The 21287-nt window shown below is 39.7% G+C and overlaps 1 protein-coding gene and 1 non-coding gene across 2 annotated transcripts; one reads left to right on the top strand and one right to left on the bottom strand.

Annotated features, from left to right (window-relative positions):
- Window positions 1-579: 579 nt before the first annotated feature.
- LOC103708029 (premnaspirodiene oxygenase-like) lies at window positions 580-3472 on the bottom strand. The gene is made up of 3 exons (XM_039126133.2): window positions 3257-3472; window positions 1521-2472; window positions 580-1416 (listed from the first exon to the last, which is right to left on the bottom strand). The coding sequence occupies exons 2-3, from the start codon at window positions 2424-2426 to the stop codon at window positions 802-804; spliced, it is 1521 nt and encodes a 506-aa protein (XP_038982061.2). The 5' UTR covers window positions 2427-2472; window positions 3257-3472; the 3' UTR covers window positions 580-801.
- Window positions 3473-20552: 17080 nt separating this feature from the next.
- Window positions 20553-20662, top strand: LOC120109185 (small nucleolar RNA R71). Its single transcript, XR_005510190.1, has one exon. It is a non-coding gene; the product is annotated as a small nucleolar RNA R71 (small nucleolar RNA).
- Window positions 20663-21287: the final 625 nt, after the last annotated feature.

Below are 21287 nucleotides of genomic sequence, written 5' to 3'. Positions count from 1 at the left end.
ACTGGAAATGAGAGAAAACATTGCTGTTCCGACCTATTTAATCGGTATAAAATCTATTTAACTTATTTGAAACATGCTTAACCTGTTTCTGACCTGTTTAACCGACCTGCTTAACATATTTAACCTGTTTAAATCCATTTATTTTGTTAAAAACCCATTTAACCCGTTTAACCTGACTTGACCTATTTAATAAATAGGTTATGTGGATCGGGTCGGACACCGTATAATAAACAAATCAAATTCAGATATAAAAATTAATTTGTTTAATAACTAGGTCGAAGGTTTTGGTTGATAAATTTTTGACCCAACTTGTATTCCTTTCCGACCCATCTCTGCTGATCTGACCTGTTTGCCACCCCTATAAATGCGTATATAAGCAAAGGAAGTCTTAAGGTAGCTGTTTCAGTTTCTCATTTCATTAAGATACTAGCTTAAATAAATCATACTCATAACAGCCTTCCACATGAATTCATTCCCTGTATACTGTATTGTTAATTTTTCTCAGTCAACTTGCAGATTAGAGCTAATCATGTACATCTGAACACAAGACTTCAATGACTTTTCTCATCACAAAATGTAGTAAAGAAGGGTTGATTGATCCATGATTGTATTCATCCCAAGTATGAAGAGGGTGATGGTTCAGAGTAACAGTCGTACCTTGCTTGCTATCTTCGGCCATCTTTATTCATAGTTTCAAACCTTGAGGATACATGATTCATCCCAACATTAAATGCGTTATATACTAACTACGATATGATGATTGGAAAGCACAAAGGAGTAGTAAAATCCAATCAACTGACATCAGATCGGTACGTAAGGAGTAGCAATTAAGCACAAGGGGGATTTCCGGCCCACGGTTGACCCAAATGTCTCGGTCATTTCGACATCATCGGGCCCCATTCCATTGGGAAGCTTCCAATCAAAATAGTACAGTAGGTGGGATAGGAACAGCTCCATCTCGGCCAATCCAAAGTTCATCCCAGGGCAAATCCTTCTTCCCCCACCGAAAGGCACGAGCTCAAAGCTGCCACCCACGAAGTCAACCGAGCTGCCTTCGAACCTCTCTGGTTTGAAGCTTTCTGGGTCCTCCCAGTACCTTGGATCCCTTCCTATAGCCCAAGCATTGATCATAACCCGGCTTCCGACAGGAATATCGTAGCCATCCACTTGGCAACTCTTGGTGCAGACCCTCGGCAGCAGCAGCGGAGCTGGCGGGTGCAACCTCAGAGTCTCCTTGATCACCAGCTTCATGTAGTGGAATTCACTCATGTCTCCCTCCTCAATCTTGGCCTTTCCCTTCAGGACTCGCCGCACCTCCGCTTGAGCCTTCTCCATCACCTCGGGCTGCTTCAATAGCTCTGCCATCGCCCATACCATCGTTTCCGACGATGTGTCGGTCCCTGCGAAGAACATATCCTGAAAACTTACGATGAGAAACTTGATCATTCGAAGCAGCATATGTCTCTCCATAAACTCCTTCTAAATAGCGTGAAACTAAGTAATTAGTTAGGCATACTGACCATGATTACGGCCTTGATGTTGGTGTGTGTGAGAGGGAACTCAAGTCCACCATTTTCCTTCAGTCCCAGAAGAACGTCGACAAGATCTTCCTCTCGTTGATCATCCCCTTTGTTGCTATTTGTGGCGGCTCTCTTCTCTTGGTGCTCCTTGATTATGTCCTCAAGGATCTCATCCAACTCACGTCGAGCGTTCGCTGACGCGGATCTCAGTCCGCTGAGAGTGTCGATAAAGCCAAACGAGGGGAACAGATCAGCCACACAAAATCCAGAGGCCAACGCCGTCAGTTTCTTGCACGCCGAGATAATCCTCTGCCCATGCTTGCATGTCTTGCCACATGCGACTCTTGAGATCACACCATTGGTTAGTAAGGAAAGCTTCTCGGAGAGGTTAACAGGAGATTTGTTCAGCATGGAGATATTCCCCACGAGGTTCGAAATCTCTTCTTGTTGAGGCGTGGCAAAGGCCTTGACACGCTTTGCGCTTAGTAGCTCGACGATGCATATCTTTCGCAGCTGCCGCCAGTAGTTACCGTAGGGAGCGAAGGCGATGTCGGTGCAATGGTGGAGCATCTCGGGGATCAGTAGTCTGGGCCGGGTGGCGAAGATGAGATCATGGGTCTGCATGATCTCTCTCGCGGCCTCCGGAGAGGAGATGACTACATGGTCAACTTGTCCGAGCTTGAGATACATGACAGGGCCATGTCGCCGGGAGAGGTCTCTGAGGGCCCGGTGATGGACATTTCCACGCAAGTGGTGCAGGTGGCCTATGATGGGGAGCTTCCGTGGGCTTGGAGGCAGCTTCCTTGCTCTGGATTTGGCTGCCTTGAACACTACAACAAGAAACAGGAAGGAGGAGAAAAGAAAGGGGAAGGAAAGGAAGTTGAGTGGAGAGTGTGGATTTTTCATTGTACTGCTTCCTTTCTATGCTGTAAAACTTTGAAGGCGCTTCAACCTAATTAACATACATCAAATTTAACACCAGAACACCCATGTCAAATTCGCAGAAAAATGGCTTAACTATCAAAATTGACATATCAAACCATCCAAAAAATGATAGGCTTCTGAAATACAGCATTCCATTCACTCTAAAGGGATTTTCTAATACAATATTATATGCTGTCAATAGAATTCTTGAGTGCAAGTTCATGGAAGATAAAGGAAGAATTGCACACTATTCTTATGGATCTAAATAATGCAAACATTTCAATTCACAAACCCAATTCAACAGGTTCACAAGGAGACAATTATTCCTTTTTCTTTACAACAAAACCATGATCAGATCTTACAGCATAGACTTTTTACCAACATCACCATTATCATATTTTTCTTAGCATTGATCTAGGCCCATCAGCTTCTATTGAAAGAGTAAATCAAAAGAGATATAAAAGCCACCTCCTATTGCCGGCTAGTTACCATCAGGAAAAAATCTATCATCTCCCAGAATCCAACACATAAACTATCTACAATAAGATCTTGCAAAAACAGCTGATGTAATCTGTAAAAACCAATTTCTGAATTCCTAAAGCTTCAAAGTTCCAGCCTATAGTACGATAAATTGAATATTAAACAAAATATCATCATCTTTTAGAACAGCCGAAGAAAGAATTCCCAGCAGACTCAGTACTATTTTCTTGGTGATTGAACTCAGACACCAGGAAATAATGATCCCTTCCCACAAAATAAATAAAAATGTATAAATAGAACAGTTTAGAATTGCTAAAAGGAACAAGATTCACCTCCACCTTGACCCCATAAAGTGCCTGAAAGAAGATTAGTCACCGTAGAAAGAGGATAAATCAAAAAGAAAGAGATTGGCATCCAAGAGAATAAAGAGAAAAGATGAGGGTCGGAAGAAATCGAGGGTAGATGCCCAACGAAGAGCTTTGAGGGCTCTAGGATGCGACAATGTGACGGCTCAATGATTGAGCGTTGATGTACCGCTCCCTCCCCTGTTGCTGCCAAGGGTAAAAATCAATGACGCTTTGCCGTGATTGGCCCTTCTGGAAAGATTTGCTAATAAGCCCTAAAGACTTTGATATTTCGATATCAAAATATTTACTAGTAACTAGGGCTGGGGCAAATTTGGGAAGAAAAAAAAAAAAAAAAAAGGCTACTACCTTCTCTTGTCTTAAGTAGTGGGCTTCATTTAATGTTTAACCCTAGCAGAAATGGTAATTTTACCATTATAAAAATATTGTGATCATATTTCGATCAATTTGCAATTCTAATGTCATTTGACTTTAGATCATTAATATAAGTTTGCCAAGGAGAGGAGTGATGGGAAATTTCATTAATATAAGGTTATTTTTGTTTAAGATTGTTATGCTATTCGGTCATTTTCACTCAATAAAATATCTTTTTTCTACCACTCACATCACTCTTCTTGAAAATTAAACTATGATAAAAGAATCTCAAGGTTGTTGTATGATGAAGCTTGAAACCCTTGATTCTTCGGAAGAAAGAAATATTATACATAGACGAAAATATTAGTACTCCCTCCATCCTTTCTATATTCTTTATAGTTTCTATATTTAGAAGACTACAATTTTACTAATCTCTCTTTGAAATGGAATGTTTTTCCCTAAGGGAAATTAAAATTAGAGCTCTTTCCTTACTACCATATTTTCAGCCTTTTTGTGTTCCAATAAATAGGTTTGCTTTGTGTACATTGTCGAGTTTTAGTTGTTCCTTAATAATCAAGTGGCCAGCACAAAGTGTTCATTGATTGGGAACACCATATAGTATTTCTACTTTTGCACCAAAATTTTATAAAATTTGTAGTTAGACACTGGGCTTTTTATATGGTTTAAGTTGCTAAAGGGGTTATGCATATAAGAGAACATAAATTGACATAATGACAAGTTATGCCTAAAGACAGTGACAAGACGTCAAAGCACGGCACCATGTGGATGCGTTCTTTTCTAATTAATTTTGATTGCCTTTGGAAATTATTGATGTCCGGAGCCGTCACCACCTGGGTTTCCTTGCCCTGCCGTGAGAATAGTGGATATATTGTCCAAGCCTTGGCTGGGCCATGTCCCATTTACGAGTTCTCACACTCACAATTTATTATTCCTATTAACGATAAATATCTTAGAGTGCTACCTTATATCTTCCCTTTAAATTCTACATTTAAATCTGCAAAGCTCGTAAAGCTGGAGGGTTCCCCTTCCATTCCCTTATAAAAAATTTAAAAAAAATTAAAAAGGAATTGCTTTGCTCAAGAGCCTTCAATTTTCTTTGGATGTCAGCAATTTGGTCCACCTTTTAAATATCTGCACACAAGCTTCTCGTATTTATCTTACTCCACCTCGCATCCCTTGATGATTTTTCTCCTTCTGATGGGCAAAAGGTCTGCAGTGCCATGAGGGTTTTAATTTATGGAAAACACAAAGCAATTCAAGGGGGAGAAATATGTTGATATTTAATTTGTCTAGATATCCTGCAACTTCCAGCTCGGATGCTCGGTTAATGATCCTCCTTCGAGAAGGAAAAGCTTGCAGTGTCACTGGTTTTCAATTACCAGTACTATTTTGGTACGATATCAAGACAGGTTGATTCTTGGTACCATTACTCATAACATTCTTAGTACTAAGTTATTGGTTGACCGGTAGAACGGTACAATATACTTGGTACGGAATGATATGGTCTAAGGCGATGAATCATGCTTCTGTAGGCTACTCGAATGGAAGCATCAGGTAAACAAGAAAAGCAGATCAATCTCAGCAATCTTGATTTAGAGAGATTGCAACATCGTCTCAGTTTTGCAGCACATAGGACACCTGATATAAACTGATATTTGATGCTCAGGTCTAATTTTTATTATCCTTGTATGATTAATCCGGCAATAAGAACAACAGTATTTAGTTTTTTAACCAATCACTAAAATTTTGCTTGTACATTGCATATGGCCAAATAATTCCAAGCTAAAGGAGCCACAAGTTAGGAATTTCATGACTCTGCAAGCTAAAAACCTGCAGTTACCTGATCAAATCCTTGCATTGTTCGCTGGCAAAAAAATTGTAGTAATTTATTCTCATTAGTTAAACCTAGAAGCCACCTGATCACCTTCCTAAGACTTCTAATAATGCAACACATCATATCAGCACCTTATCGCAATTAGCATCAGAAGGAATAGGAAAGAAAAATATTCAAGTAATGAGGAAAAGCATAAAGCAAATGATTTCAATTACAAAATCTAGCTTAAATTTGCTAAAACTTAGAAAACTCTCCAGAAAATTATGCTGGACGGATGATGAGTAAAATACTTCATATAGTTCATAAACAGCAAATCAAGAGGCCTTCCATAAACAGCAAGGGCTTTTATATAGTTCATGACATTACTTTGTAAGAGGATGGACTCTGCCCCCAGTGAATGGAGTGGTTGATGTGTTTGATCGAATCGCATATTTGAACTCCATGGAACTCCCCCTCGCGGATTCACTTAATCTGAGTAGAACTTCATGACATTCAGTTAGGATGCTAGAGCCATACTCTCCCGGAAACAAAGCTTCTACGTCTACAAGAAGATCGTTCAGACACTCATACATATCAAGTATCCGGAACAGCTTTTCTGGCTTCGGAGGTCCAATGGCCACGGCTTCACCAAAATTGAGGAGTTGCATGATCGAATTCCTTGAGCTCTCAACAAAACAATAATCTGTCTCTGATCTTGTAATGTCTCCAAGGATAAGATCCCAGAGGTGTTTTTCACTAACAAGGTAGACCCGGATGAACACCTTCATTGCTCGGTTGCACCACTTTGTTTTGATGCTTAAGACATTCCAATCCATCCTCAGAATTTCTTCAATGCCCAATTTCTCCATACCAAGAACTGCCAGGCACTCGTCAAGTTCAGCTTTTCTGACACTGATGTAAGCTTGACAACATTCCTTGTCATAATTTGACAGGAACAATTCCTTGTCATAATTTGACAGGAACATCAACTCGGCAATGGACTTAAGAAGACTGGAAATTGCACTAGGGTGGATCCAATCAATTACAAAATCTTCTGAATCTCTACCAGCATCACTCTGAATCTTACCATCAATTGATTCATCATCAAATGAGCTGCTCGAGTAATCAGTCACAATATCCTCCTCTGTTGAATGAAAAGACATATGGTCAGGCTGCCGGTGCTGAACTAGAAGGTGGTCAAGCACCTCCTCAAGCCTTGACATTGCCATTTGAATAATACTTGGGAGCGGTTTAAGAGTTCAATTTGTTCCCCATCTTTATCACTGGACTGCAAGTTCCCTAAGTGTTCGAAGAGTTGTCGGAGTTCATCCCCAGCTTGTAAATACTTGGCCATTTCTTCAGAATCTATATGTGATGTCATGAGCTGATCAGAACCCCAGATGAGGACCTTTTCCTCCAATATGCAAAGCCGCTCTTTAATGGGATGATCATCCCAATAACCTGCAAGATAGAAGCTAGAACTATATGTCATGGAATTTGAATTATGTCTTTTCACCTGACATTTTATTTGATTTGCTACCTCATACTCCTGGTGCTTCCTGAGGTTTTGTGCATATGTATGAACAGATGTTCTAAAATAAATTTCTTTTCATCTGCAACTGTTAGATTTTCAATCTTAAAAGTAAATCAGCATGGATAGATGAACTCTCTCTCTCTCTCTCTCTGTCCACATTCTTACATGCATTTTCTGCACTCGAATTGTGTTGCTTTTGCAGATAATTAAAACAACATCTTATTGCTAATTGCAACTGATAATCTGAAAAAATGATGTATATCTATATAAAAGAATTTCAGGTTTTAAGAATTACCTGAAGGAATACCAAAAGAAAATAATTTTCCAGGATCTAGAGGTTGAATCACGTGAATAATCTCTTCCAATAAAATACTCAGGCCAAATGTTCAATCACAATGGAAAGAACACACTGATCACCGTTCAAATGCTTTTGCAAAGATAAGATGGAAGAAAGTTAATTTCTTGCTTAGAGCCCTTCCCTCTTGTTCCTCTCTTTCTTTTCTAGTATTATAAAATGTCAATTGTATGCAGATAAGAGAGGGAATGAGAGAGGAAAAAACTACCCGGTAGTTTCTTCTATCTTATAACTACTCCCTCTTTAAATTCAAACTTGGATCATATTGGTTAAAAGATTTGGTCAGGCTAGCCCAGCATGGGCGGCCCAACTAAACCCCAACACCAACATCTCCCACTCGCACATGATGGGCTTGCAAAGACCAAAAAAAAAACTTTCAACTTCCATTCAAATTCTATACGATTCATACTTAGCAAATGAACCGTGTGACCCACGAGTACACCTGCACTTGGGAGCTCAATACTATGCACCTGCTAGGGAAAAAACATAGTGGCTACTACCCAGAAGGAAAATATAATAATTAGTATAAAAATGTCTCGTTATGCCCTAGACGCATTTTGTTACATTAGTTAAAGCATATCTAATCCCTCTAAGACTATGCTTAACTTTCTTTTCCTCGCCATGTATCCACAATTATGTTCAAGCCATATCATAGCGACATAATTGGTCGACCGGTGAATACATGTGGTAGATGTAATCAATAATGGTCTTCCTTTCGAACTAATGTATCTTAGTTTCAGATCAACCGTTTTCCTAGACATATCCCATAAGGCTAAATTATTTTATTAACATTAGAAACATGCTAAAGTAACGAATATTGATCTGTCACTTTGATAACATCGTTGAAAGTCAAATAGGGCACTGAAAAAAAAGGAGGCTAAATCAGAATGTCATGCCTCAAAGAAAGGAACTCACACAGTGAGGATGCAGGGAATCCATTTATAATCACTCACTTCCTGTATGGGTCAAACCAAGCATATGTAGTATAAATTACATACTATGATGGTCTCTCTGAAAAGAGCATACGTCTATTTGTCAATAATTACCATCATACAGATCTTGACCCAGTTGCAAGCTTACATTATACAAAAACAAACAACTGGTCCAAGTTCTCTATTAGCTCATTATCAACAGCGCATCTAATAAAGTACTCGCATCTGGCTATTTATCCAGGCTAACATGATTATGGGACTATCATGTTTTCGGTCCAAAATTACATATCCATATGTTAGGTGTAGACCTCATCTTGACTCAAGTCAAGGCAACACTTATAATCCCTAAATAAATAAATTTGCTAAGTTTAGCTTACCACTGCAATGTCAAACAAGCATATTTTTTTTTATAATGCTTCATTTACAGTGTTTAACATCATAGTGTCTCATCTCAGCTCGCTTTCACAGTGCCTGAGGTGGTCGCTTGTGTGAGAAAGCCGACCTGTGTCTGTTTGTGCTGTATATAAAAAAAAATTTCCATTCATCCAGGAATAATATAAATTGAAATGAAACAAATATCTATTCATCAATGATAGAGTATTATACATTCAAATCATAGTGATCCTTCACGATGCACTTTCTTACTAAACTCTATGCAATCCCGAAGACTCAACATGAGATAAAAATACGTCTCTGGGAATAGGTTTAGTAAAAGGGTCTGCAATCATCAAACGTGTTGAAATATATTTTAGGACCACTTCCTTCTGTGCTACTATGTCTCTAACAAAATTATTTTTAGTATCAATGTGTTTCGTCCTGCCATGATACTTAGGATCTTTTACATATGCAATGGCAGCTTGGCTATCACAATGAACTGTCACGAGTTCTGCAGCACTTACTATTACACCCAAGCTTTGCAGAAATCTTCTAAGCCAAACTGCTTTCTGCACTGTAGCTGAACAAGCAATAAACTCAGCCTCCATCGTAGATAAGACTGTACATGTTTGCTTCTTGCTACGCCAAGAGATAGCACCATTATTAAGCAAGAATACATATCCTGAAGTTGATTTGCGTTCATCCAGATCTCCTGACCAATTAGCATCTGAATAACCACTTAAGCGCAAATTATCTCCTTGATAGCATAGAGAATAATCTGTAGTGCCTTTGAGATATCTGAGGATCCTTTTGACAGCTTTCCAATGCAACTTTCTAGGATTGGCTTGATAACGGCTCACTAACCCGACAGCATAACATATATAGGGTCGAGTACACATCATGGCATACATCAAACATCCAATAGCATTGGAGTAGGGAACATTAGCCATTTCCCTTTTCTCATCTGGAGTCTTAGGACACATTTTGAGATTCAGGCCTTCGCCTTTTGCTATAGGAGCGTCTATGGGGTTGCAGTTTTGCATATTAAATCGTTCAAGAATCTTTTTAATATAAGTCTCTTGCGACAATGCAAGAAGCCTCTTTGAACGATCCCTATGAATTTTAACTCCAAGCACATAAGCTGCTTCCCCCATATCCTTCATCTCAAAATTTGAGAACAACCATTTCTTTATGGTAACAACAAACTCCTTATCATTCCCAGCCAACAAAATATCGTCCACATATAATAATAAAATCACGAATTTATCGTGAAAGCATTTGACATATACACAATGGTCTTCATTGATCATCGTAAACTCATATGAAGTTATAGCTCGATGAAATTTTAAGCACCACTGTCTAGATGATTGTTTTAGGCTAGAAATAGATCGCTGGAGTTTGCAAACTTTGTGCTCCTGGCCTTTTACAACAAAACCTACAGGTTGTTCCATGTAGATTTCCTCATCCAATTCTCCATTGAGAAATGCTGTCTTAACATCCATCTGATGTAATTCCAAATCTAAATGTGCAACGATGGCTAGGATAAGGTGAATGGAGGCAAACCTAACTACTGGAGAGAAGGTTTCCTCATAGTCTATACCCTCTTGTTGGGTATATCCTTTTGCCACTAGGCGTGCCTTATATCTTTCAATAGATCCATCTGCCTTTTGCTTAATCTTGAGAACCCATTTGTTCCCAATTGTTTTACAGTCTGATGGAAGATCAACCAAGTCCCAGACATGGTTTGCATTCATAGACTCCATTTCTTCCTCCATCGTCTTTTTCCACTCTTCCTTTGCAGGGCATGAGAGAGCCTCTTTAATTGACTTTGGCTCAAAAATATCATGTGAAGCTACCATAAAAGCTTCCCCTTCGATGTCAAAACGACGACGAGGGACAATTTTACGAGCGCTTTTACGCAATTGTAATTCTTGTGGAATCAATCCACTAGTTATTATGTCGCTCCCACTAGGTCCAAGAGGTTGAGATAATTTCTCAGTCACCTCAACTTGTTGTATAGGTGCGGCACAAACATCAGGATCTTCCACCTCGAAAAATTGGAAATCCTTTATTATCTCACCCTTGCTGAAAAATCATTCTCTAAGAACATGACATCTCGTGATTCAATTTCAGTCCAACTTCTATCTGCCTGCTCACTAATAAATACATATCCTTTAGAGTATTCCGAATATCTTATAAAGATACACTTCTTTCCTCTCGGACCCAATTTTCCATATTTGTGAGAGGATTCATGAACATAGGCAGCAGACCCCCAGGGTCGTAAATTATTTAGATCATGTTTTCTACCTGTCCATAATTCATAGGGTGTTGAAGGGACCGATTTGGAGGGCACACGGTTAAGTATATAGGCTGCAGTTAAAAGAGCATCTCCCCAATATGAAATAGGAAGTTTCGCTTGTGCCATCATTGACCTAACCATCTCTAAAAGTGTTCTATTCCTTCTTTTTGCAACACCATTTTGTTGCGGAGTTCCAGGAATAGTTAATTGTCGATCTATTCCTTTCTCATCACAAAGCATTTTAAACTGCTCAGATAGATATTCACGCCCACGATCAGTTCTTAGAACTTTAATTGTTTTATCTAACTGATTCTCAACCAAAATCAAATATCATCTAAAGCAATCTAATGCTTCTGACTTATGGGAGATCAAGTAGACATGGCCAAAACGCGTGAAGTCATCTATAAAAGTGATGAAATATGAGGCTCTATGCCTCGCCCTCACATTCATTGGACCACAAATATCAGAGTGGATTAATTGCAATGGAGTTTGTGCTCTGGTTCCTTTACCAAATGGTTTTCTAGTTATTTTTCTAGCTAGGCAATGCTCACAAATGGACAGTTCTATTTTAGCGAGTGAGCCCAAAAGGCCTACTCTAGCTAGTCTATTCATTCTATCTTGTCCAATATGCCCTAATCTAGCATGCCACACATCTAGATTATTATTCACATTGCTTGAAGAAGCAATTAAAGAAAAACAGCTATCATCATAATTAACATTAGTACTGTAATCTTCATTTAATACTATAAAACCATCTGATAAATAACCAGAGCCACAATAAGTTGGCCCAAGATACACATCAACATAAATACCATGGAAATTCAAACTATATCCTAAGCTGAGAAGGGCAATTACAGAAACCAAGTTTCGTCGAATATCCGGTGCATAGAGGACATCATGTAGGAGCAAGGTACGACCACCATGTAGTACCAACTTGCAAGTGCCAATACCTTTTACTTCAACTTTAGAATTATCTCCAACATATATCCACCTAGCGCCTGGACTGATTCGTCGATACTCCACAAAAGCTCTTCTGTCTCTAGCTACATGGTCTGTGGCTCCTGAGTCTACAATCCACATAGGACGTGATTCAGTAAGCAAACAACAGCTAGAAACATAAATATAATTTAATATAATGGAGCTAGGAGATACCTTCTCTCCTGTCTTCGGCGCGGCGCATTCACGAGCGAAGTGACCCGGCTTGCCACAATTATAGCAGCACATCTTGGTCTTGTCCTTCTTTTTACCACCGCGCTTGCCTCTCTTGCGCCGGTTAGCTTTGCCGAATTTATATGCTTGCCCTTTCTCTTTACCCATTTTGAAAGATTTCCATCCTCTCTTTCGCTTAAAACCAGAAGCCTTGCGTGAGCTAGATTCAGCTATATAAGCTAGCCCAGAAGATTTAGCTGCCTCAAGGCGCTCATCTTCCAATTCCAGATGACGCGCAATATCATCAAAAGACTTTATATTGTCATTATGCATCATAGTAATTATCATATGCTCCCAGCTCTTGGGTAGAGATCTAATCACAGCTTGAACTTGCTGTTCATCAATGAGGGTATGGCCAGCAGCCTTCAACTCCCTTATCATGTTTGACATTTCCCTAAGATGCTGCCTCATTGTATTATTTGGACGCTTCTTATAGGAGTCAAACTTGATAGTGAGCCTCCTCAGCTTAGTAGCTGATGTACCCTGGTGCAAAAATAAAACTGCTCTCCCAAGTGCAGGAGAATCGCACAAGTAATATAACTCGGAAGTCCGAGGTCGAATCCTCAGGGAACGATCTATGGATTATTAGCGTAACTTTTAGATGTAATTTTTTTTTTAGTTGATTTATAGAAATGAAAAGAAAAGAATAATATGTGATTAAACAACGTTCAAGAATATAGAGATGGCTAGGGATCCGGAATTCTCCTTGACAATATTACTTTCAATAAATAAACTCGGCGATTCTTGATTAAGGATTAATATGATAAAATAGTTCTAATCATGAAGTATACAATCTGAAAACATGAATTAAACATCCAAGTATTTATCGTACCGGTTATGTCTACGACAAATCAAGCATTGAAATAATTCATGCATCAATATATATAAACCATGCAAGATCTATCAAATAAATAAATATGCAAGAACCCAAAACATACAAATGGATATAAAACAATTAGATTTAAAGTTCAGAGTGTACTTGATGAAAGCAACATGACAAGGATTCATCCATCACCCTTTGCTAAAGGATTTAGCAAGACATTATAAACATCAACATCCCTCCCTTTTCTCTCTCTCTGTTTTTTTTTTCTTCTTTTTATTTTCGGAAATAGGGCATCCCCTGTTTTCCTTTCTCTCTTTTTCTTTCGTTTGAAACCAAGGGGCCGGCTCCTCTGTTTTCATCGATGAGAGCTCCCCGTTCTTCCTCCGATCCGAGCCTTTTATAATCTCTCCCTCCAAGGATCTTTGGAATGCGCTGGAGATCAATGCTTTAGAGGCAAACGGCTGGATCTTGGGCGCGTGAGGCTGAAGCGTTGGAGGAGCTGATCTCGGCCGGATCCGGTGCCTAGAACGGACGCGATGGAGGAGGCGGACGGCTGGGCGGTGATCTTGGCTGCTGCGGCGCTTCACGAGATCGGGGCTGATCGCGGACTGCTGGGAGGTTGCCGAGATGCGGATTGAACGGCTGGGAGGCGCTGATCGCGGACGCGGACGGATGCCGGAGGTGATCGTGGACCGCTGTGGAGGAGGCGGATGCTTGGGAGAAGAGGATCGAACGCCGTGGATGGGGCTAGGGCGCTGGATACGGGAGCTAGGATCATGGAAGAATCAGTGGAGGAGGCGGATGGCTGCGTGGGAGATGATCGCGGGATGATAGGCTGCACACGAATGCTGGGAGGATTTTGGAGAAGTTGGATGTGGGAGATGCATGACACGGTGGAGACGGGATGCTGGGGGGTTGATTCCTAATCCGAAAATTGAAGGATAAAAGTGGAAGGGAGTTGTAGCACGCCTAATCTGAAAGCTGGGATGATGAAGAATAGATGGATGTGTGGGATGGTAGGCATGCTACTATGAGCTGCACGGACCGTTGGATCCTCCCGGATAATGAATCTAACTCCTTTGGTTGCTGTTCCATTAGACTGGATTTGGTCTGCTGATGCTCCTTCTGGTATGCAAATGGGGCTGACCCTATGTGCTCAGCTATTGACCTGCGGCGATGCATCTTTATAGACCCAATGCGCATTTAAATTCTGATCTGTGCCAAATAAAAAATATGAAATTAATGCAGCTCTTTTATCATTATTTGTTGGAAATAATATTAATTTAAGCTGCGTGTAGATCGCACTTTTGTGCTCTCATCACACCCCCCAACTAGCTTATTGCTAGTCTCTAGCAATTAACGAGCAAATAATAATATGAGAGTACAAAAAGTATTGGTCAATCTTTTGACTTTTTATTAAAGTTAAAGACATAAAACTAAGATATGTACCCACTTACGTAGGGCATCACGATTGCACTTAGCACGTGCAACAAGCCGTTAAACCCCTAGGTTACCCTAGTGGACGAGTGTTGTCTCGTGAGGGTTTGCAGTGATATTACCCACAAACATCATTCATAAAATGATATATAATGAAATTTAAGTTAATGCACACGTGATATATATTTTTCTCAAGCATGGCAACTATCAAAGCAAGGGTAATACTAAAGTGTAGTATGCATAAACAGATGACTTTTTTAGAGCACTAATACCTCCACCACAACATGGTACCGCTTGACTTTTAGGTGTACTACTCAAGTTCACAGGTGTTTATTACAGTTTATTGGAGCCTGATCCATCAAATTTTCAGAATATCTCATGTTGTCTAAATTTTGTCAAGAATGGTTCGCATATAAAGAAGGAGCTATCAAGCCTAGCTAAATATCCAAAGTACACAGAGTTCCAAATTAATGGAGTCAAACCAGCCATTACCACATGTCACTGGGTTCAGTCCAACCAATCTTATTCATGCTTATTTTTATTTTTAAACAAATATGATGATTACAATAGTCCAACCCCCTTAGGCTCTAGTAAGGTACATGTAGCGAGTTTTCGGCCAATGACTCCTGATCCAGTTGGCTCAAGGCATTAGGTGAAACACCCCTCGGACTTAATTACTCGAACCAGACTACGCCACGAGGTCAGACTTGTCATCTTTTTTTTTTTTTAGCAATAAAAAGAGTAGGTAAACTGAACCATATAACGTGACTGCATCGTGACTATAGGTCAACCAAGGTCGGAACATAAGGTACTTAGGTGATCTAGCCAGGGTATTCAACTTCTATCTTTATGTGAAAACCAAATCATGAACCTTATAGTACGGACAAGGATACTCGTACTTCTTTTACAGATATGGCTTAATAAAAATGCATTAAACAAACGTGAACTCCTGAAGCCTTCCTATAATCATTAAGTACATGTGCGGGGATCTAATAATAGATCTATGATCAGTCATAGTATGCATGTGTTCTTTGCTTTAATAGTTGCACAAACTCAATGCATGTGCATTTGCAATAAATCAAATACAAAAACATGTTTTTTTTTTTTTAAATCAAAATATTTTCCTCCCCCCAACTTAAACATTGCATTGTCCTCAATGTAATAGATACAAGAAAACTATATACGAGAGACAGTAGAGAAAATAATATCGGAGAGAAGAGGAATACCTTGAGCTGCTGATATCCAGAAAATAAGGCCTACAAAACTAGAAAAATAATTCTGACTAATATACACATACCTTTGCCTTCATGTTCAGTCATAAGAAGGCTCCCCCAAGGAAAAGGAATCCTCTTCATCTAAAAAATTCTCAAGAAAAGGTTTTAACCTGTGTCCATTTACCTTAAAAATTCTACCATCCCGTGGATTCTCAATCTCAACCGCCCCATGTGGAAAAACAGTTTTTATAATGTAAGGACCTGTCCATCTCGATCGCAACTTACCAGGAAACAGATGTAAGCGGGAATCATATAAAAGAACTTTTTGCAAAGGTTCAAAAGATTTTTTTAAAATTGATTTATCATGTAAGATCTTCATTCGTTCTTTGCAAATTTTAGCGTTGTCATAAGCATCTCTGCGAATCTCATTAAGCTCGTTTAATTGCAATTTTCTAGCTAGACCGGCATCTTGTAAATCAAAATTCAATTTTCTAATTGCCCAATACGATTTATGTTCTATTTCTACGGACAAATGACACGCTTTTCCATAGACTAGCCGGTAGGGAGACATGCCAAGATTGGTTTTGTATGCAGTACGATAAGCCCATAATGCATCTGATAGTTTCAAGGACCAATCTTTCCGTGATGGGTTCACCGTTTTCTCTAAAATACGTTTGATCTCTCGATTGGCTAACTCTACCTGGCCACTGGTTTGCAGATGATATGGGGTAGCAATTCTATGGGTGACACCATATTTTTTCAATAAGGTTTCGAAAGGCTTATTACAAAAGTGTTTTCCACCGTCACTAATTATGATTTTAGGCATCCCAAATCGTGAAAAAATATTTTCTTTTAAAAACTTCAGGACAGGTTTGTGATCATTGGTCTTACAAGCAACAGCTTCTACCCATTTGGACACATATTTGACACCGACTAAAATGTACTCATATCCAAAAGATGGTGGGAATGGGCCCATAAAATCGATGCCCCAACAATCGAAAATTTCGATAATAGTAATGGGTTGAAGAGGCATCATTTGCCTACGAGTTAGACTTCCAATACGTTGACATGGATCACATATTCTGCAGAACTCGTGGGCATCTTTGAACATAGTAGGCCAATAGAAACCACATTGCAAGACCTTTGCAACAGTTTTCTTAGAGGCAAAGTGTCCACCACAAGCATCAGTATGGCAGAAAGAGAGTACGCTTTGTATATCATGATCCGGTATGCATCGTCTAAAGATTTGATCATTGCAATATTTAAATAAATAGGGTTCGTCATAGTAATAATTCTTTACTTCGCGCAAGAAAATTTTTCTATCGGTCGACCCCCAATGCTTCGGCATCCGGCTTGTAACAAGAAAATTTACAATATCTGCATACCATGGTATACTAGAAAGTGCAAACAACTACTCTTCAGGGAATGAGTCCTTGATGGAAAATTGTGGCACTGAATCATGAAAAACTAATCGTGATAAATAGTCAGCAACCACATTCTCTACTCCCTTTTTATCTTTAATAGTGATGTCAAATTCTTGGAGTAGAAGTATCCATCGTATTAAGCGTGGTTTGGCCTCTTTCTTATCCAACAAATATTTTAACGCTGCATGGTCTGTGAAGATAACAATAGGAGCACCAAGGATATAAGAGCGAAATTTATCTAAGGCAAATACTACTGCAAGCAATTCCTTCTCGGTGGTGGTGTAATTCATTTGAGCATCGTTTAAGGTTTTGCTTGCATAGTAAATGACATATGGCTTATTATCCTTGCGTTGTCCTAGGACAGCTCCTATCGCATGTCGCTAGCGTCGCACATAATCTCAAACGGTAATGACCAATCGGGTGGTCGCACGATGGGTGCAGTGCTAAGCATAGACTTCAACTTTTCAAATGCCTCCAGACAGGTTTCAGTCCAATTGAACGGTGTATCAAGGGATAGGAGGTTACATAATGGTCGAGCTATGACACTAAAGTCCTTGATGAACCTCCTATAGAATCCGGCATGACCCAAAAATGATCTAACATCTCTAACCATCTTGGGTGCAGGTAGCTTAGCAATTAAATCAGTCTTAGCTCTATCTACTTCCATTCCTTTTGATGAAACAATGTGTCCTAGGACAATTCCCTTTGGCACCATGAAGTGACATTTCTCCCAATTCAGTATCAAATTCTTTTCTATACATCGAGCTAAGACTGCTTATAAATGTGACAGGCAATCATCAAATGTGTCGCCAAAAACGGAGAAGTCGTCCATGAACACTTCCAAAAATTTCTCGTTCATGTCTTCAAAGATGCTGAGCATGCATCTTTGGAATGTTGCAGGTGCATTACACAACCCGAATGGCATTCGTCGGAAAGCAAATGTGCCAAAAGGACAAGTGAAGGTAGTCTTCTCTTGATCTTCTGGTGAAATCTCAATTTGATAATATCCCGAATAGCCATCGAGAAAACAATAGAAATCATGCCCTGCAACTCTCTCCAACGCTTGGTCTAGGAAGGGTAGAGGAAAGTGATCCTTTCGTGTGACCAAATTCAGCTTTCGGTAGTCAACACACATGCGCCAACTCGTCGGGACACGAGTTGGAACTAGTTCATCTTGTTCATTTTCTACTACTGTCAAACCCGATTTCTTAGGAACGACTTGAGTAGGGCTTACCCACTTGCTGTCGGAAATTCGGTAAATAATACCCACGTCAAGTAACTTGAGGACTTCTGCCTTAACCACATCTCTCATTGTAGGATTTAACCTTCATTGCATTTGCCTTGTGGTTTTGGCATTGTCCTCCAAATATATCCGGTGCGTGCAAATTAAGGGGCTAATTCCCTTCAAATCGGCAATAGACCACCCTAAGGCTCCTTTATGATTCTTTAAAACATCAATTAATTTTCCTTCTTGGGTATGATCAAGTCCAGATGAGATGATTACAGAAAAAGTATCTTCGGGTCCAAGAAAAGCATACTTAAGTTCCTTTGGTAAGGGTTTCAATTCGAGCTTGGGTGCTTGCTCATGGGATGGTTCTATTTTCACCTCTCAAGGCGACAATCTCTCAAATTCTCCTTCTTTTGGTCTCCACCCATTGACCATCTTGATATCTAGATTATCCACAATAGGTGTGACTGACAAATTATTACCATTGGTTCCATTAGGACACCAATCAATTAAGCTATCATTGAATGGGTCGTTAATTGCTTTAGCTAACAAATAATCTTCTGCGATGGTTTCAACCCAATCAACCTCCTTACTCTCTTCGGAATCATTGGGTTGTTTGCACACATTAAAAATGTTCAGTTCTAAGGTCATATTACCGAAAGAAAGCTTCATGACACCATTCCTACAATTAATCAATGCATTAGAAGTTGCAAGGAATGGACGTCCTAAAATGACCGGAATCTGAGACTGTGAGTTCGAAGCCGGATGTGTGTCCAATACAATAAAATCGACAGGAAAGTAGAACTTGTCTACTTGGACTAATACATCCTCGACAATCCTCCTTGAAATTTTAACTGACCGGTCAGCTAATTGCAAAGTGACGGAGGTTGGCTTCAACTCACCCAAACCAAGTTGCTCATATACAGAATATGGCAACAAATTCACACTCGCCCCTAAATCTAACAATGCTCGCTCTATCCTAAAGTCACCTATGATGCATGAGATGGTTGGGCAACCTGGATCTTTATATTTAGGAAGAATGTTGTGCTGCAAAATAGCACTCACATTTTCAGTTAAAAATGCCTTCTTCTTAACATTTAATCGGCGTTTGACAGTATACAAGTCCTTCAAAAATTTGGCATATGAGGGTACTTGTTTGATTGCATCAAGAAGAGGTATGTTGATCTTTACTTGTTTAAAAAGTTCAAAAATTTCAGAATTAGGTTCGAGCTTTTGCAACAGCTTTAACCGTTGTGGAAAAGGTGGAGAAAAAGGACATTCAACTTTCTTAGTAGAAGTTGGGACCTCAACTTCTTCTTTGTCCCTTTCATCAACTTTGGGACCATCAGAATTAGAAGTGACCTGCGGTCTCAATGGGACGGTTTGATCAATGACTTTCCCATTACGCAAAGTCATGATGCTTTTTGCATGTTCTGTATGCGAACTAGAGGGAGCCGTATTATTACTACCGTGCACTTGTGGGTTAGGTTGGGGTTGAGCTGGAAGCTTACCCTTCTCTTGGGTACTTAGGACGGTAGTCAACATTGACAATTGGTTCCTTATGTCTTCAAAATTTCGAGTATTTTGAGCATTGATATTAGCTTGACCTTGTAGAAAAGTTTGTATGGATTGCAAGGTATCCTCGATATTTGGCTTTTGAGAAGGTGATGGTGCATAAGTAGGATGTGCAGGTGGAGGAGCTGAATGGTGTGACTGTTGAGGATGATCGTTTCTCTACCTAAAGTTTGGATGATTCTTCCAACCAGGGTTATAGGTATTCGAGTATGGATCGTTATAAAGCTTTTGGTAGGAGTTCATAGCATTTGCTTGATCGTGCAAGACTTCTTTGAATGCCGGTATGGTGGGACAATCTGTAGTAGTATGACCCGACATATCGCAGATACCACAACACTCGTTTCTAAGCTCTATAGTCTTGACAGGCTCAACCTTCCTAAGCTCAATTTCTTCTACCTTCCTAGTGAGGGCTGCCATTTTAGCATGAAGATCATCCTCAGTTTTGAGGTTGTAAAGGCCTCCCTGTACAGAGCTAGTGGGCTTAGGCAAAGACTTATTATTTCTATCCCCGTTATCCCAAAGTTGGGCAGTCTCAGCAAGGGAATCCAAATATTCCCATGCTTCATCAGGGTGTTTTTCTAAGAATCTACCATTGCACATGGTCTCTACAAACTGTTTCAACTGTGGAGATAAACCTTCATAAAAGAAGCTAATGGTTCTCCAAGTTTCGAACCCGTGATGAGGGCATGAGAGAAGAAGGTCTTTAAATCTTTCCCAACATTCATAAAATGTTTCATTATCTTTTTGTTGGAAATTGCTAATATGTCTTTTTAAAAAGTTGGTCCTTTGTGTGGGAAAGAACTTCTTTAAAAATTCTCTCTGCATATCTTGCCAAGTTCTTATTGATCTAGGTCGCAACGAGTTTAGCCATGTTTTGGCCTTATCCTTTAGAGAGAAAGGGAACAATGTCAACTTGAGGACATCCTCGGTGACATTTGGCACTCTAAATGTAATGCTCAATTCTTCAAAATCCTTTAAATGAAGATACGGACTCTCGGACTCTAACCCGTGGAACTTGGGCAGCAATTGGATTACCCCTGGTTTGATGTCAAAATGTCCTACATTATCAGGAAAAATTATGCATGAAGGCTGACTAGTCCTAGCCGGTTGTAGGTATTGTCTTAGAGTCATAACATGGGGTTCTCGATCTCGATTGTGGTGACTCCCCACATCTTCATTTAGATCAGCCATCTCACAAGGTGTGAGATATTGGAAAGGAATTTCAAAAAGTTAGTCCTTTGTGTGGAGAAGAACTTCTTTAAAAATTCTCTCTGCATATCTTGCCAAGTTCTTATTGATCTAGGTCGCAATGAGTTTAGCCATGTTTTGGCCTTATCCTTTAGAGAGAAAGGAAACAATGTTAACTTGAGGACATCCTCGGTGACGTTTGGCACTCTAAATGTAA

This window comes from Phoenix dactylifera, chromosome 1 (assembly GCF_051530095.1).
Source record: "Phoenix dactylifera cultivar Ajwa chromosome 1, Ajwa_hap1_PhDact_Kaust_v1.1, whole genome shotgun sequence".
NCBI lineage: Eukaryota > Viridiplantae > Streptophyta > Magnoliopsida > Arecales > Arecaceae > Phoenix > Phoenix dactylifera.
The sequence above is the reverse complement of the archived record's forward strand: the minus strand, read 5'-3'. Positions and strand labels throughout refer to the sequence as shown.

Excerpts from the sequence above, each read along its gene's own strand:
- LOC103708029 (XM_039126133.2), bottom strand. The coding sequence starts at position 2,426 with ATGAAAAATCCACACTCTCCACTCAACTTCCTTTCCTTCCCCTTTCTT. Across the intron at positions 1,417-1,520 it reads ACATCAAGGCCGTAATCATG|GATATGTTCTTCGCAGGGAC; the intron begins GTCAGTATGCCT and ends GTAAGTTTTCAG.